Source organism: Mesoplodon bidens, assembly GCF_964165515.1.
Source record: "Mesoplodon bidens genome assembly, chromosome: 13".
Taxonomy (NCBI): domain Eukaryota; kingdom Metazoa; phylum Chordata; class Mammalia; order Artiodactyla; family Ziphiidae; genus Mesoplodon; species Mesoplodon bidens.
In genome coordinates this window covers 81,395,865-81,412,120 of record NC_138169.1, presented here as the reverse complement: position 1 = coordinate 81,412,120, position 16,256 = coordinate 81,395,865, and the positions used below count along the sequence as shown (strand labels likewise).

Here is a 16,256-nt window from a genome sequence, read left to right as displayed (position 1 = left end):
TTGCTTTATTTTTGCTTTTATGCATTTCCCAAATATTCTGCAACAAACAAAAAAATAGAAAATGCTTTAATTTTCATTAGTCTTAATTTTTTCTTCCTTTTTGTATTTTACTCCTGATTTATTCAAAACATCAATCTATTCAATTAATACTCAACATCTGAAAGACATAATTTAGGTTCTACAGATATGTAATGCTAACCTATAGAGAGACTATTTCAATTCCTTATTGTGTTCTTTGAAAAGCTCTTCTATTATCTTAACCACCACATGAAAGTTGTTTTCTAATGCTTTATAACTTCTATAGTTCAGTGATCACATATAGCCATATAGCCATAATTTCTAAATGATTATAAAGCTCAGTGAACTTAAAAGGAAATTTTTTTTCTGAAATAAATGCTTTGGTTAACATTTAAATTTTTGTCACAGCATACATTTAAAAATATACTGCTTTTTTGGGCTTCCCTGGTGGCACAGTGGTTGAGAGTCCGCCTGCCGATGCAGGGGACACGGGTTCGTGTCCCGGTCCGGGAAGATCCCACATGCCGCGGAGCGGCTGGGCCCGTGAGCCATGGCCGCTGGGCCTGCGCGTCTGGAGCCTGTGCTCTGCAATGGGAGAGGCCACAGCAGTGGGAGGCCCGCGTACCGCAAAAAAAAAAAAAAAAAAAAAATATACTGCTTTTCATAAAGTAGAACAAAGACTATTTGACATGTTAATGTAATGTGGATTTTGAATCTATTTTAAATGAAATTATTCAAATATATTGTCCCATTAAAATACTGAAAATTCCTAATGGAAATATGAAAAACTTATTTTCCTTTCCGTAAACCCCTACCATGACTTAAGCTTTTGCAATCTCCTTTATTTTCAACACTAGAGTGTTTAACAATAAAAGATTAAGCACTCATCATGTGAAAATGAAAATCTAACACTATATTTTTGCCTATCCCTCATGAGAGTTTCACTTCATTCAGTGTCAGTAGGAGAATCATATTTATTTCCAATGTGGAAAACTTAAAAGGCACCTATATTTGGTGACTAAATCATTTACCCATTTACGTGAACATGCTCAGTTCATCAAAGCCAAACTCAGTCAAATATTTGTCTCTTCCAGATTCAGATATTCACTGTCTAATTCAGCTTCTCTCCCTACCTGTGAAAGTCAGATTGCTGTCCTTCATGCTTCATGAAACCCCAAGATCATCACCTGTCATATCTCCCAAAAGCCTTCTACCTTTCAATCACTTAATCACCTAGGCTATCTTTTTCAAAATTCCCTTTCTTAAAGTTTGCACTGTATCAACACAAACAGAAAACTGTTTTCTTGAATGTTTCCGTGGGGCACTATATGGTTTTATACTTAGTCTTCCTAATTAGGAAAATTCTTCAAAAAAGTCTCTCTAAAAATCACTAAATTTATAAACACCCAGAGAGTAACCTGCACTCAGAAAGCACCCAAAATTAATACAGACTAAAACATGCTAACACTAGAGACTTTATTTTCTAGATTAAGGCAGATTGGGGTAAATTCCTCCTTAATTTTCTTCCTAATGACATTGTAGAATTGCAAAAACAAACAAAAAACTTTGGGCTTTTTTGCTGTCACATTTTCATTTTAGTTAGATAGAAGCCATACGTGTGATGCATAACCATGTCTGGACAGGGCTTCACCTCCTGATGAGCACGTTGGTGCAAATGACTGTTCAGTTATGAAAGTCCTTCACTGAAGTTTACAAATAAGTTCCTTGGTTTAAAAAAAAAATAGGTAGGCAGAAGGCAGATAGATAAGAATCTAAATCACCTGAAAAACACTGATCACTACCTCTTTCCAAATTTTTGGTCCTATTAGGGTTTTGTTTGTTTGCCTTTTTTCAAGCCAACGTCTCTTGTACATGATGTGCCTTGTTCCAAGATGAACACTTTCCCTATGGCTCTAAATTAGACTGGAAAATTCGTACACAAACTAAAATACACATAATTAAAAACAAGTAGTGGTAAGTATATAGTGTTAAAAGATAAATTGAGGCATATTAAAAATGTTATTTCAGCAAAAATCGACTCCAATCAGATAGTGCTAAAGCAGAAGACTCCACTGACAGGGGCTGAGGAGAGAATTTTATAAAGAAAAGGTGGAAGCAAAGGAAGGAATTTATTGATTAGCCATAACTTAATCCCAAGTTGGCTGTTTGTGATTAGCTGTCCTTAGGTTTCAATTTAGTAACCTTGAGGTGTTAATGGACTTAGATTTTGTTTTGCTTCCACAGGCCACCATGACATTAGAACCCCTCCGTCTAACAGGTTCCCTGTTTAATTAATTTAACAATAGTACTTTTAAGATTTTTAAAGTACCTATACCTATTTCCATTTGTCTTTATTTTTATCTTCATTCAGTTTAGGGTTTTAAAATGATTTCTGCCACTCATGTGAAGCAAAGGCAAAATGAGACAGACAAACAAGTAAATGCATGTAAAACAATACATTTTGATGATCGTTTTACTAAAAACATACACATGCCTATACAATGATGTCTACTTATTTCTGCATGTTCCTAATGTAGAATAAGGGTAAACATTTTTTAGTTTTTGAGCCTTGAATATTCCTGCATTCATTCAACTAATATTATTTAATTTTTGCCAACTGCCAGGCACATTGTTCCAGGGGTTGAAGGTGCATCAGTAAATAAATAGGTTTAAATGTCCATTCTGATGGAGCTTACATTCCGATTACTTGTGAAATATGACTCACAGCTATTCAAGTTAAATTCAAGGATATTTTTTTCTCCAAAGATTCACTCCTAGCATCTGATCTAGATGTGTTCACATTTTAAAATATAACAAAAATGAGGTTATGAACCAAACAAAGCAAATTACTGTGAACATGTTGAAAGAACTGTACATAATAGAATTGCATAAACTACAACACAGAGTAACCCAATTTTCAGAGTTTAATCACATATTACTGATTAATCTCCCAAATATAAATATTTACAGATGTTCAGTTCTTCTTTCTTTATGGAAAATGAAGAAACTCTGGGCAGAGAATGAACTGAACTTTCAGAAGTTCTCAAAATATTTTAAACAGGAAACCAGCTGCAATACCCACCCACGGCAATATGTTCAAGGTGCAGAACTGCAGGAGCTCAGTGAAGCCCTTGGCGACTCCAAATTACTACAAGTCAGATTTAGTTCTTGAATTATATGCCCGTGTGGATATGATTACAGAGGACACTGAGAAAATAAAATTATTAGTGAATATGGACCTACCCAAGTTGCAAAATTATGTTTTTTCCTTAAAACACATGATTAATCTATTTTGAAATCACAAGGCTACCTACCTCTGAATAGAAATAGCATAAGTTTCAGAGAGTATATTGTACCTCCTATGAATGAATGGAAAAAATATAAAAGGAACATGTGAAATTGATTTTGTGTATAATTAAAACTATGCATTTATAGTACTATATTTATTTATAGTATTACAAGGATGTTAAACCAATTGTTTTTTTCTTGCTAAGGAGCATTTTAACTCTCAGAAAAACTGAAATAAAATAATATAGAAAAAGCAAAGGAGAACAATGAAATTGTGCAAAACTGCACATTCTTATATTATGTAACAAAAGGAGAAATATTAATATATACATATATTTCATCACAAATTATCAGAACAGCAGCTAATAAGATGTTGATGTTTAGATGAAACGTTGACTTCTTATCTCAGTCACTGGCACTAGATTTATAGCCTATAGATTTATGGACTCTTTTGAGAAAAAAATAATATCAATCAAATGTTTTGTTCTAATTCTTTACATTTTAATTAATATAAAACAAGTAATCAGTTTTCAGATATACCATTGGGAGGAAAATACCTTACCCTAGAAAAACAAATATGGTGATTGTGCAATACTTAAGCTACGTCTTATAATAATATATCCAAAATCTTGATTTCACTGGGAAAATTTCATTTGAAAGAAAAGACATGAAATATTTAAAGATGTAAATGTTAGATTTTGATTTGAAGATCAGTTACTTTATGTGCTAGAAAAACTTCTTCCCTGGTTATACTTTCTCCCTTTTAGCCAAAATGTATTAGTAATTTGTTTAGACATAGAGACTCTCAACTTCTCCAATCATCTTTCTAAGAACTGATGTTTCTGGGTTTTGTCCTTTGTCATAAAAATAGACAACACTAAAGAAAAAAGCAATTTAACTATAAAACAGGGTTCTTAACACAATTGTTAATTGATCTGGAATCAGTTTTCATGCACTTATTTTTATTGTAGGCATAGTTATTTTTTTATTTCTTTACTAAAGACAAGTAAGGAATTGCATTAAAAATGTCAAAATAACAGGAAGTTAATAGCCAGTGTTTATATTTCTCAACAGATCTGGCTTTCCAGTCTCTAACATAGAAAATGTAAGACATGTGCAAGGAAAGAGCTGAAACCAGATTAAACTCAGACTATTTTTTAAACTTGCTTTGTTTATATTCACCCTCTCAATCATATAAATATTTTTCAACTCTTTCCCAAGTAATCCCAATAATGCCACAATTTTAAATCTTCCTCAAAAACACTATTTTTCCTTTTTGTCTCTCCCTGCTCTCCCAGAATTGTATCTTTCATTTAATTCATAAGAAGAAAAAGAAGAAAAAATAACTAAGAAATGTGTGGATTCCCAGAAACTGGGTTTCGTTGTTTTCATCATTGCCTGCTTTTCACACCAATTAGGTTTTCTTAAATTATAGCAAGGAAAGAACATACTAACACCAGTTATTTCCACGGGTCATGATATGTCACATCCTTCTCAGTATCAGTATAACAAAAATATATCAATATAACAGCATCAGAATGTTATAGTGAAACCCAGAGAATACTGGGTTCAGAATCAGAAAACCCGAGATAAATCTGTTTCTTGAGAAGGTCACTCAAACACGTATCTTCATTTACAAGACAGAGATAAATATAATTCCTAACCATGATCTATGGTTGCTGTGAGAAGACTTTGTAATTGTTTATATTCTGGGGTCTGTCTTACATGGCAGTCATTAGCCAGATGGAGCTGGTGTGCTCTTGAAATGAGGGTACTCTGATCTGAGATGTACTGTATATGTAAATTAGGCACAGTATAGAAAACAAAAATGTAAAATATCTCATTCATAATTTTATATTGATTATATTTTAGAATGATATTTTTAATATATTGAGTTAAGTAAAATATACTACTAAAATGAATTTCATGTTCTTTTTGTTTTGTTTTGTCTTGTTTTGTTTTTTGCAGTACGCGGGCCTCTCACTGTTGTGGCCCCTCCCGTTGCAGAGCACAGGCCCCGGACGTGCAGGCTTAGCGGCCATGGCTCACGGGCCCAGCCGCTCCGCAGCATGTGGGATCTTCCCGGACCGGGGCACGAACCCGCGTCCCCTGCATCAGCAAGTGGACTCTCAACCACTGCGCCACCAGGGAAGCCCAAAAACATTTAATTTTTTAATGTAACGACATTCCTTCATAACAATACAAAAATGTTTCTTATATTTAAAAATACATGTAATTGTAAAAATATTGGTTGTGTTATAAACTTAAACCCCAAAATACCAGTATTAATAAACATTATTTTTATTTTTATCTAAATCATTGGCAAAATAATAAACCTCTAGAAAGATTATGGGCTTAAAATTTGTTAGATGTGGAAAATTCTGTCTAGATTTATCCCTGCCTGAAGATTGTTCTCTAATACAATCTGTAAGGACAATCAAAACATCATAAAAAATAGCAAGAAGGTAAATAGATAAAATCACACAAAAAAAATTTAGAGTCTCAGTATGGGATGGGTATTAAAATTAGCGTCTACCTGTGGATATTTATGTTTCTACCATAATAAAATCTATCTATATATACATATATATATACATACATATATTCACACACACATATACATATATATATATATATATATATTATGCTTTTCCATGTATTTTTATGAGGCAAGTATTCCACATTTAAGTAAATTTAAAAATATTAATAAAAAATAAAGCTTATCTAGTAAAACCAGTTGTGCTAATTGATTAGGTAGTAGAGGGATAAAATATATTTTCAGGGACAAAAACTTCATTTAATATCCAAAGTATTTTCACATACATTATCCTTGCAATATTCTCATCTCTCAGTTCTTATTAATTCCAATAATTTTACCTCACCCACCCACTGGCTGGTTATATACCTTAGATGCCATTACCAAGTTAGCATTTCTTTCCCATTTCAATGTCAAGCACCTTTCTGATTACCTTCTCCTATTGGCCCCACAACTCTCTTCTTTGACCCAACTTAGAGGTCCTATAAACTGATTCTATTGCCTTCTGTTTCTCATCTACTTCACATCAACGTTGCCCTCCCTATTCTCTGCTCCATTATTAGCAAATTACCTTTGGCTAGAATGGCATTCTCTCCAACTTACTTGCCTAGAAAACTCTAATTCTGGTTAATTCCAACTACCTGCCTGGTCCATAGATGCACCTCAGCACCTGATCGTACTTGGAGAAAACACAACCCTTGTCATCTGGTCTCACTTCAACTTCTTGACTTGAACATCACGCCAGCCTTTAGTGCTACCAAGCCAACTCGATCAATTCACTCTCCCATTCTCTTGAACAATGCCACAAATTTTCTGTCTTCAAACTTCCCATGTCTTTCTCAAATCTTCCATCTCTCTTGATGAACTTGTTTATTCTATTTCACTAAGAAAATTTATCAAAGACAACCACGATACTCTGGTTCTACCACAGCTATCAGTCCCATTATACTCTGCTTGTTTCTATGGAGGGATCATTCAGGCCCTTAAGGCCAAACTTCCCATTTGTATGCTCCATCTAATCACTTCTAACACACTCAAGGATGGGGATCCCCCGAAAACAGTCCCCTCTCTCCTACAAAATCAGTTTATACTTCTCTTCTAGATCATTCCCATCAGGAAATGGGCAGGCTGTAATACCATCAAACTTAAAAAAAATCATCTTGATTCCCATCCAGGGGCCATCCTATTTCTCTGGAATTTTTTGAAACAAAAATCTTTAAAAGACATTTTCACTCATCCAATTCTCTCTTGAACCCACTGTGTTAATATTCAAGCCTAGATCTCTACAAAAACAATCAATGACTTCTACATTGCTAAATCTAATTAATGTTAAATTCCAGGCTTGAAATTCCTGTCTTACTTGACCAATTAGTAGCATTTACATAACCGGCCATTCCATCTTTCCAGATCATTCATTTACTTGGCTTCTAGAAGACCCCTCTCTCATGGTTCTTCTCTACCTTGCTGGCGGCTGCTTCTTATTCTGCTTCAGTGGGTCTGTCTCACTGAAGACTTCTGAGGTGGAAGTGCTCCAGGGCTGAGTCTTCGCACCTTTTCTCTTCCCCAGTGGTAATATGTCTAGCTGAATGCATCCAGTCCTTTGCCTTCAAAACCACCTATTTCCTGATGTTTACCAAAATTATTTCTCCATTCTGAGATCTTCATTTAGTTCTCGACTCATAAATCCAGCTGACATCTCCACCTCAATATTTAACTGGCATCTCAAATTTCACATGTCCAATACCAAATTCTTAAACACCAGCTCCCAATCTAAACTACTCCTCCCACTGGCCTCCTTCTGTCAACAAACAGATATTTTATTATTCCAGTTTCTCAGATCAAGCCAAGAGATATCTTTTTTTTTTTAAAGAGATCATCTTTGATTCCTCTTTTTTCACACTGCACATCATCGTTGTTGGAAAATTTCTGTATTTCCATAATCTCATCAACTTTTCTTCTAGTATCTATTTCAAACTGCCTTATCTCTTTCCTGGACTGTTGTATTTTACCCAGTCTAACTTTCCCCTACTCCAGTGTATTCTCCAAAACAGCTGGAGTGATCCTTTTAAAACTCAACTTAGGATCAAAACACTTAAATCACTTCCCATCAGGCTCACAATAAAAAAAGAAATTATCACTGCGGCCTGTGAGGGTCTCATGATCTGGGTACAGGCTACTTCTCAAAACTATTCTCCAGGATCTGAGATTTCTGGACCTGAGATTCATACCATTATGGGGTGAGGAGGCCTTTTTTTAATGTAAAAGATTATCTTGAAACTTAGCTGGATTCGTTTCACAGTACACCTGCCTCTGCTTTGCTTACTTTCTGCAGCTGCTGGACTTCTAGCCATTCCTTCAAAAGACAATACTCTCCTGACTAGAGACTTTAGTGTTTTTTAATCTGCCTATAACTTTTCCTCCTAAGATTCCTCATGGTAGATTTCTTTCATTCACCCTGATGGAGGGCAGTTCTCAGATTATGTCAAAAGGACACACATTATCCATTCCCTCTTAGCCTGCCTTTTCTTTCATCAAGAACTTATCATTACTTAATATATAATTACAGAATTTGTGGATTCTATTGCTTCACTAGCTAAAATTTACACTTGATGAAAGCAGAGGATTTTTAGTTTAGTTTGCATTTCTAATTCTATTGCTAGAACAAGGTCGGAGACAGAGTAGATATTCACCACTAAGTGAATAAACCTGCAAGAAAACAGAGTGAATTAAAACTATTCTTTTTTTTCCCCAAAAGACAAGTATTACAAGTTTTACTAAATAAATCAGACTCCCCTAAAGAAGGTGACCTTGGAAAACTGGATGCTGATAGACTTTTATAATTAATATAGAAAAAGTTTTCAGTGAGGTTAACTTCCATTTTAATCGTGACCAGGAACTAAATTCTTTGAATAATCTGAAATATATATATATATATTACAGTGAATATCTTTATCTACAAAAGACAAATGTTTATACATAGTCAGCCACAAATACTTTTGAAATAGTGTGGAAAGTTGATGAGGGACTTGAGAGAAAAAGGCATGTGTACCCTTTCCAAAAAATAAGAGAATCAAGGGGTTTCACAGGACTGAGAAGTTGGGAGGGGGAGTTTGCCTCTTGCATTATTTATACTTCTGATATTGTTTCTGATAAACATCTAGGTTACTAGAATGTGTCATTTTCATTAATTTATATAGACAAAATACTCAATAACCACTTACAGCCACAGAGTAGATATAGACAAGTGAATATATTAATAAAAGACCTAGGAGTCGAGCTTTGGTGTCAGCTAGGCTTAGGCCCTGCCTTCTGTGAGAAGCCCACTTCTAAGAGAGGAGACCTGCTTATGGCTCGGTGAGTACTGGAGTCTTTCCCATCAATCTGCACTAGTAGGTCAAATTTATTGCAGTCCACATCCAAAGTTCAGAAACCAGCATGTAGATTCATACAGCATCAACATTTTTAGAGTCCATTTACTACCATAATTGTCACAATAAATGTTTTCAATCCACACAGTCATAAGCTTTATAACTTAAGCTCTGTCATGATAAGAAGAACAGAGAAACCTGGGCAGCATCAGAGAATGGGATGAAAGCAGCTCTAAGTTGTCTTGCTTTGGTCTGACCCAGTCCTGCCATAGGTAAACCTACAGGAGATTCTGAACTAAAAATGGAATGAGGCACACCTGAGTCCTTACACAACCCCTGCAATTACTCGAGCTCCTACCTAGGAAAGGCTTACAAATAGAATTTTCCAGAACTACATTAAACTCCAGGGATTGCCTGGCACTTCCACCTCCCCCCGCCCCCTTTGCTTCAAAGTATTACCATTCCACTGAGCACTTATAATTTGTGAGTTATGTTTTCACTTCATTCAGATGATGAGTAAACAGAAGAAAGGAATCTATGAATATATGCCAAATAATAAAGCCACTTGATCTTTGGCAGCCATCATAAATTCAACTTTTGACATAATGCCTTCATAATCCTAAATTCACTAAGGGAGGAAATGAAAGACTCTATGAAAAGCCCTCAGAACTCCTTCCGTAAAAACTAGTCTAAAGTTGCTTCAGGCTCTTCTTCATTTAAATATTGTCACTTTACCTCGAGTTACATTTCTAAACAGTTCCTGCAACGTAGAAACATGTTCATGAGTCAGTGACTGAAAGACTCACTATCTTTTTGAACCTTAAATTCCACAAATTAAAAGCAAACATTGGGATAAAATACGATTTTTAAGTTTTGCAATGAGCATGTTTCCTACCCAAAACTAAGGATATCTCTGTCTTCAGCTACCAAAAAAGATGCTTCTATCAGAATTTTAACATCAAATATCTTTATATCTTTGTTACACATAACAGCAATTCTTGGCAAATACCATTGACTATAACTCATCAAGATAATATTTAAACATATAATAAGATTAATAATCCTCTGCAAAGCTATTGATATGATTTCAATGAAATGGCCCTGAGCCCAACCCATCTTCTCTTTGATGGGCTGATTTTCTCCAATAAAATACCTATCCAGTTTTCCTTTTTATAACCAAAGTCTCAATTCATACTTGATCACAGCTGAACATCTATAATTGGTGATGGCACTGAGGACTGGGGTATACAAAATTCCCTCTTTGGAAAACTGCCTTGGAATTCAGCCTAGACCTATTTAATTAAAATAAAATGTCATAAAGTCAGTGACCAAAGCATTTGAAACAACAAATGTACTTATTCTTTTAGTAATGATAATCTTAAAAGGATGAATCTTTACATTTCAACTATCTTTATCTGTTTGGATGCTTGGCAAAAGGTATTGCTCCAAAAAGGCTACTTAAGTGACAGCAAGCTTCTAAAATAGTACATAGTACATTTCTAAAATGATATCATATACTATACATAGAGAATCCTAAAGATGCTACCAGAAAACTACTAGAGCTAATCAATGAATTTGGTAAAGTAGCAGGATACAAAATTAATGCACAGAGATCTCTGGTATTCTTACACACTAATGATGAAAAATCTGAAAGTGAAATTAAGAAAACACTCCAATTTACCATTGCAACAAAAAGAATAAAATATCTAGGAATAAACCTACATAAGGAGAAAAAATACCTGTATGGAGAAAATTACTACACTGATGAAAGAAATTAAAGATCATATAAATAGACGGAGAGATATACCATGTCCTTGGATTGGAAGAATCAACATTGTGAAAATGACTCTACTACCCAAAGCAATCTACAGATTCAATGTAATCCCTATCAAACTACCACTGGCATTTTTTACGGAACTAGAACAAAAAATTTCACAATTTGTATGGAAACACAAAAGACCCCGAATAGCCAAAGCAATCTTGAGAAAGAAAAATGGAGCTGCAGGAATCAGGCTCCCTGACTTCAGACTATACTACAAACTACAGTAATCAAGATAGTATGGTACTGGCACAAAAACAGAAATATAGATCAATGGAACAGGATAGAAAACCCAGAGATAAGCCCACGCACATATGGTCACCTTATCTTTGATAAAGGAGGCAGGAATATACAGCGGAGAAAGGACAGCCTCTTCAATAAGTGGTGCTGGGAAAACTGGACAGGCACATATAAAAGTATGAGATTAGGACACTCCCTAACACCATACACAGAAATAAGCTCAAAATGGATTAAAGACCTAAATGTAAGGCCAGACACTATCAAACTCTTAGAGGAAAACATAGGCAGAACGCTCTATGACATAAATCACAGCAAGATCCTTTTTGACCCACATTCTAGAGAAATGGAAATAAAAACAAAAATAAACAAATAGGACATAATGAAACTTAAAAGCTTTTGCACAGCAAAGGAAACCATAAACAAGACCAAAAGACAACCCTCAGAATGGGAGAAAATATTTGCAAATGAAGCACCTGACAAAGGATTAATCTCCAAAATTTACAAGCAGCTCATGTAGCTCAATGATAAAAAAACAAACAACCCAACCCAAAAATGGGCAGAAGACCTAAACAGACATTTCTCCAAAGAAGATATACAGATTGCCAACAAACACATGAAAGGATGCTCAACATCATTAATCATTAGAGAAATACAAATCAAAACTACAATGAGATATCATCTCACATCGGTCAGAATGGCCATCATCAAAAAATCTACTAAAAATAAATGCTGGAGAGGGTGTGGAGAAAAGGGAACAATCTTGCACTGTTGGTGGGAATGTAAATTGATACAGCCACTATGGAGAACAGTATGGAGGTTCCTTAAAAAACTACAAATAAAACTACCATACGACCCAGCAATCCCACTACTGGGCATATACCCTAAGAAAACCATAATTGAAAAAGAGGCATGTACCAGAATGTTCACTGCAGCTCTATTTATAATAGCCAGGACATGGAAGCAACCTAAGTGTCCATCAACAGATGGATGGATAAAGAAGATGTGGCACATATATACAATGGAATATTACTCAGCTATAAAAAGAAACAAAATTATTTGTAGTGAGGTGGATAGACCTAGAGTCTGTCATACAGAGTGAAGTATGTCAGAAAGAGAAAAACAAATACCGTAGGCTAACACATATATATGGAATCTTAAAAAAAAATGGTCATGAAGAACCTAGGGGCAAGATGGGAATAAAGATGCAGACCTACTAGAGAATGGACTTGAGGATATGGGGAGGGGGAAGGGTAAGCTGTGACAAAGCGAGAGAGTGGCGTGGACATATATACACTACCAAACGTAAGGTAGATAGCTAGTGGGAAGCAGCCGCATAGCACAGGGAGATCAGCTCGGTGCTTTGTGACCACCTAGAGGGGGTGGGATAGGGAAGGTGGGAGGGAGGGAGATGCAAGAGGGAAGAGATATGGGGATATATGTATATGTATAGCTGATTCAGTTTGTTATAAAGCAGAAACTAACACCGTTGTAAAGCAATTATGCTCCAATAAAGATGTTAAAATAAATAAATAAATAAATAAATAGAATGATATCATAGAAATTATACATATTATCCAAAACTCATTATTATAACCTAAGGTGCTTTTCTTATTTTATTTCGTTAAAAACATTGAAAAATAGAAGAGAAGAAAATGAATGCTATTGCAGAGATTAGTCTTATTCTATTTAGAGGAAAAGCAAAATAATACATTTAAGGTTTGGATATTTGAAGAGGGAAGTGTTGATAAATAGGTTCTATTGTTTTTACTATACATACACTGTTCTCAAAATTATCTATTAGCAACATAACTTTTATATTTACTCTTCACCCATTGAAATAAAACTTATAGGATAATTTTTTGGTAATAATTGCATCTCTCCATAATTTTAAGAATGTGTTGTCACTAGGCATTCATTCATATCATGCACCAAAAAGAAACAAAGGAATATCAGTGTAATCCCAATATCATTTCCAGTCATTTCACATATTTCATTTATGAGTCAGTAATATTAGATGAAAATCAGAGATGAAATTTCCTTTGAGAAATCAAAATATATCTTCTCTGAATATAACTACAACACTCGAGAAAATAAAAGAGAGAGGAAAGCATAAGAGATGAATATGAGAACAGCCAATTTAAATGTAAAACCTGCTTATTTTCAGGATCAATTTCTTCTTTCTATTCCCAATGCCAAGAGTGGACCTCCTGACAGGACTGTGATTGGCTGGGTTTACACATGCTGGAATTGATCTGCCTGTTGTCTCACCACCCCTCCCTGAGTTCTGTTACCCCAATGCCCATTCCAAAGCATCCTGCTAATAACTCCAGCCAGATTCACATCCCTAAAATAGCAGTGCAGCACAGTGGAATAGCTCTGGAGCCAGAAAGACATTGTCTGGAATTCTGGCTCCACTTACTATATTTGTGGCTTTAAAGAAATCATTTAACATTTTTGAACATCAGATTTTTTCACGTGTAAAATAAAGATATTATGTAAAATAAAGTTCATTTGGTCGCACAGCTATCAAAATTGTAGATATGTGTGTAAGTTACCTTGAACACAGAAGCACAATCATGTGTTGAAAGTATGCCAATGATGAAAATGAAGAAGATGATGATTAAGAAGAATAAGATGATGAAGAAGGAGGAAGCAGAGGATGAGAAGAAGAAATACTCCATGTCTTCAGAAATTTGCAATTGTCCCCAATGTATAATATATAAGGGCAAAATTAATCTGTGTGAATTTTAAGATGCTCCACAACTCCATCCTGTTCTAGCTATTGAGCACAATGTCCATTACTCACAAGGTGTATTTTTTTCTGCTCCAGTGAGGGGAATCACTCATCCCTATCCTACCTGGCTGTATATTAATTTATGCCTCTAAACCCTTTGCTCCAACTACTTCTAAACAGTAGAAGAGTCTTTTTGCTTTTCAGCAACTATCCAAGTTCCACTGATTTTTTAAGTCTCAGCTCAGGCAGCCAGACTTTTCTTTCAAGGCTTCTCTAAAATCTTGCTAAAAAGGGAATTTTGAAGGTTTTGGCATTATGGCAGAATTCAATTGACCTTGTAATACAAGTATAGGAGATATGATGCTTCTTCAAATAGAAGTGGCCTGAGATCATTTTCAGTTGTAAAGAATTACTGCCATTATATGTGTGGCTCTAATAATTAGATGAAACCCTCATAAATTTCAAGGTTACACCCATAGTGAGGCACCAAGAAGCTAGGTCCCAATGGTCAAGCAAATACTGAATCCAAAGAAAACATATGAACAGTGCAAGAGAGACCACTAAATGATGTTATTTCACAAGAAAACTATTTTTTAAAGTTTTAGGAAAAAATACAATTCATATTAAACATTTTTCTAAATATTCAAATAGACATTGATATTTTAAATCAATATTGCAAAATCACACAAAATTTATACAAATATTGTATCACTAGCTTGTCAAGATTCCTTTCTAATCTAATGCTTATGTAAAAATATGGAGAAAAGTCAGAATTAAAGACTAATTTATATGTCTCTAAATATTTGACAATATTTAAAGGATATTTTAAAGGATATGACAATAGGATATTTGACAATAAAATGATTAACAAAATATTTAATCAAAAGTTGTAACAATACCCTATCCCACAAAAATATTAGCAAAAGTGTATTCAGATGATTTTAGAATAAAGGAAAACTAGTGTTTATTTAAATGAGAATATCAAGAAATATCATTGTGTATTTCAGTTCCATGTTACTTACATGTTTATAATTGTATTTTAAAAAGAATATCTCCTTTACATTTCTATTTAACAGATTTACCCATTTAACATTTATTTTATAATTTATCTTTGCAGGAAACATAAGCAAATACTTCCCAACGGTTTTCAGAGATCCTTTTTCCTTAGTTCTGTAATTACTTTCTCTAAACACCCATTTCCTTTTATTATGTCAGGATTTTATTATTATATTCTATGTCTCTTCTCCTCCACACTATCCAAGTAGCTTATATAAAGAAATCAATATTAATGCTAAGTTTGAAGTATACTTTTCTGCTAACCGTGACAGGAATTTATCATGAGGACCAGCAAAATGAAAATAACTCTAAATGCATGAGGCATAAATATAAGTATTTGTATAATAATTCTACTTTATTTTTACTCTAAGAATATAGATTACTTCAAACACATTGACTAACTCATATTCATTTGGAACTACAAAACAAGGTTTTATTATCAACATAATATATTACTGTCTAAATTTAGAGTTGAAAATCTTACCTGAGTTTTGTTAGTATACAGTTATTTTTTTACAAAACAGGAAATGTATGACAAGCTGTCAGGATAAAGAATACCAACGTGGAAAATGGAAGAGGGAGGGAAGAAATCAAGTCCACTTTAAGAAGAAACACCGAATCCCTCTGTTTCCCAGACCTACAGTAGTTCTGCATCTTATAAGCAACTGTCTTTTCTTTGCTCTGAGAATAACACATGCTCTGCCCCAGCAGGAAAATATAAAAATTAAATAGAAAACCACAAGGTTATTAAGCATCTTACCCTCTGGGCTTGCTGGGCTGCTCTAGCGGCTCAGTGTTACAGACACATATGTAAACAACAGAATTTCCGGCATCCTTTTCTCATCTGTATAGCTCTGGGGTCTTGGCCAACAGGATTATTTCCAGCATTAAGGCCACTCCACACTAACTCGAAAAAGATTCCCATTGGTTGTGAAGTTTTATCAAAACCAATACCACAACACTCTCTGTGGGTCACAAGTGAGCTATCCAAAATGAAATCATTTTAATGTTCCCTAACTCAGTATGGTTATCCAATACTTTCTGCACAACCTATTTGAACTGTACTGTAAGTGAAACAGGAAGAAACAACCACCCCTTCATCCACCAGTGTGTTTAATGTTTAATAACAATTTGTATAACTTGCAATAGTAATAGAAAAAATAAAATGGCAAAGCAAGAACTAATACCGTATCTATC

At 34.5% G+C, this 16,256-nt stretch overlaps 1 protein-coding gene across 1 annotated transcript in view; it reads right to left on the bottom strand.

The window, feature by feature from the left end:
- CCDC102B (coiled-coil domain containing 102B) overlaps positions 1-15,892 on the bottom strand; it is a gene marked incomplete at its 5' end in the record, with an annotated part of 214,484 nt that extends 198,592 nt beyond the window's left edge. Inside the window, 2 exon segments of the mRNA XM_081252113.1 lie at positions 15,820-15,863; positions 15,866-15,892. Coding sequence (XP_081108239.1) covers positions 15,820-15,863; positions 15,866-15,892 — 71 coding nt within the window.
- Positions 15,893-16,256: the final 364 nt, after the last annotated feature.